General features: G+C 44.8%; 1 protein-coding gene across 1 annotated transcript in view; it reads right to left on the bottom strand.

Moving 5' to 3' along the window:
• AK88_04565 (uncharacterized protein) overlaps positions 1-703 on the bottom strand; it is a gene marked incomplete at both ends in the record, with an annotated part of 9,131 nt that overhangs the window by 4,626 nt on the left and 3,802 nt on the right. The window contains one exon of the mRNA XM_012482175.1: positions 37-663. Coding sequence (XP_012337598.1) covers positions 37-663 — 627 coding nt within the window. The remainder of the gene's footprint in view (positions 1-36; positions 664-703) is intronic.

Genomic DNA, 703 nt, shown 5'->3' with positions numbered 1-703 from the left:
CGGTTGATGTATCTGCATTTGCATTATCATTTATACCCTGATACTTGTATTTTGCAGAGGTACCGGCTGCTGGGTCTACATTTTCATTGTCCTTCAAACCTAGAAACTTGTATTTTGCAGAAATATCGGTTGATGTATCTGCATTTGCATTATCATTTATACCCTGATACTTGTATTTTACACAAGGACCCGCTGGTTGGTCTACCTGTTCACGCTCTGGCATATCTGGAGTTGTATCCTTGGTGGTAGTACTACTCACATTGTTTATATCCTGGCCATCACCCAGTCCTTCCTGAGGCTGGGTTTCCATTTCATTCTGATGTGAGTCTTTTTCCTTTTCTCCCTGCTCCAATTCCTCCTCAGGCTGGGTTTCCATTTCATTCTCCTGGGAGTCATCCTCCTTTTCTGCCTGCTCTAATTCCTCCTCAGGCTGGTTTTCCATTTCATTCTCCTGGGAGTCATCCTCCTTTTCCCACTGCTCCAATTCCTCTTCAGGTTGGTTTTCCATTTCATTCTCCTGGGAGTCATCCTCCTTTTCTCCCTGTTCCAATTCCTCCTCAGGCTGGGTTTCCATTTCATTGTCCTGGGAGTCATCCTCCGTTCTGTGCCTGTCCTTCAATCCCCCCTTGGGCCTATTTTTCATATCATTTTCTCGTAAACCATCTCGCTCTTCTCTCTCTCTTAATTTTCCCGTTTGCGTGTT

This window comes from Plasmodium fragile (assembly GCF_000956335.1).
Source record: "Plasmodium fragile strain nilgiri unplaced genomic scaffold supercont1.67, whole genome shotgun sequence".
In the NCBI taxonomy this organism is placed as follows: domain Eukaryota; phylum Apicomplexa; class Aconoidasida; order Haemosporida; family Plasmodiidae; genus Plasmodium; species Plasmodium fragile.
Note: the sequence above shows the minus strand (reverse complement) of the source record. Positions and strands in the feature narration are given on the sequence as shown.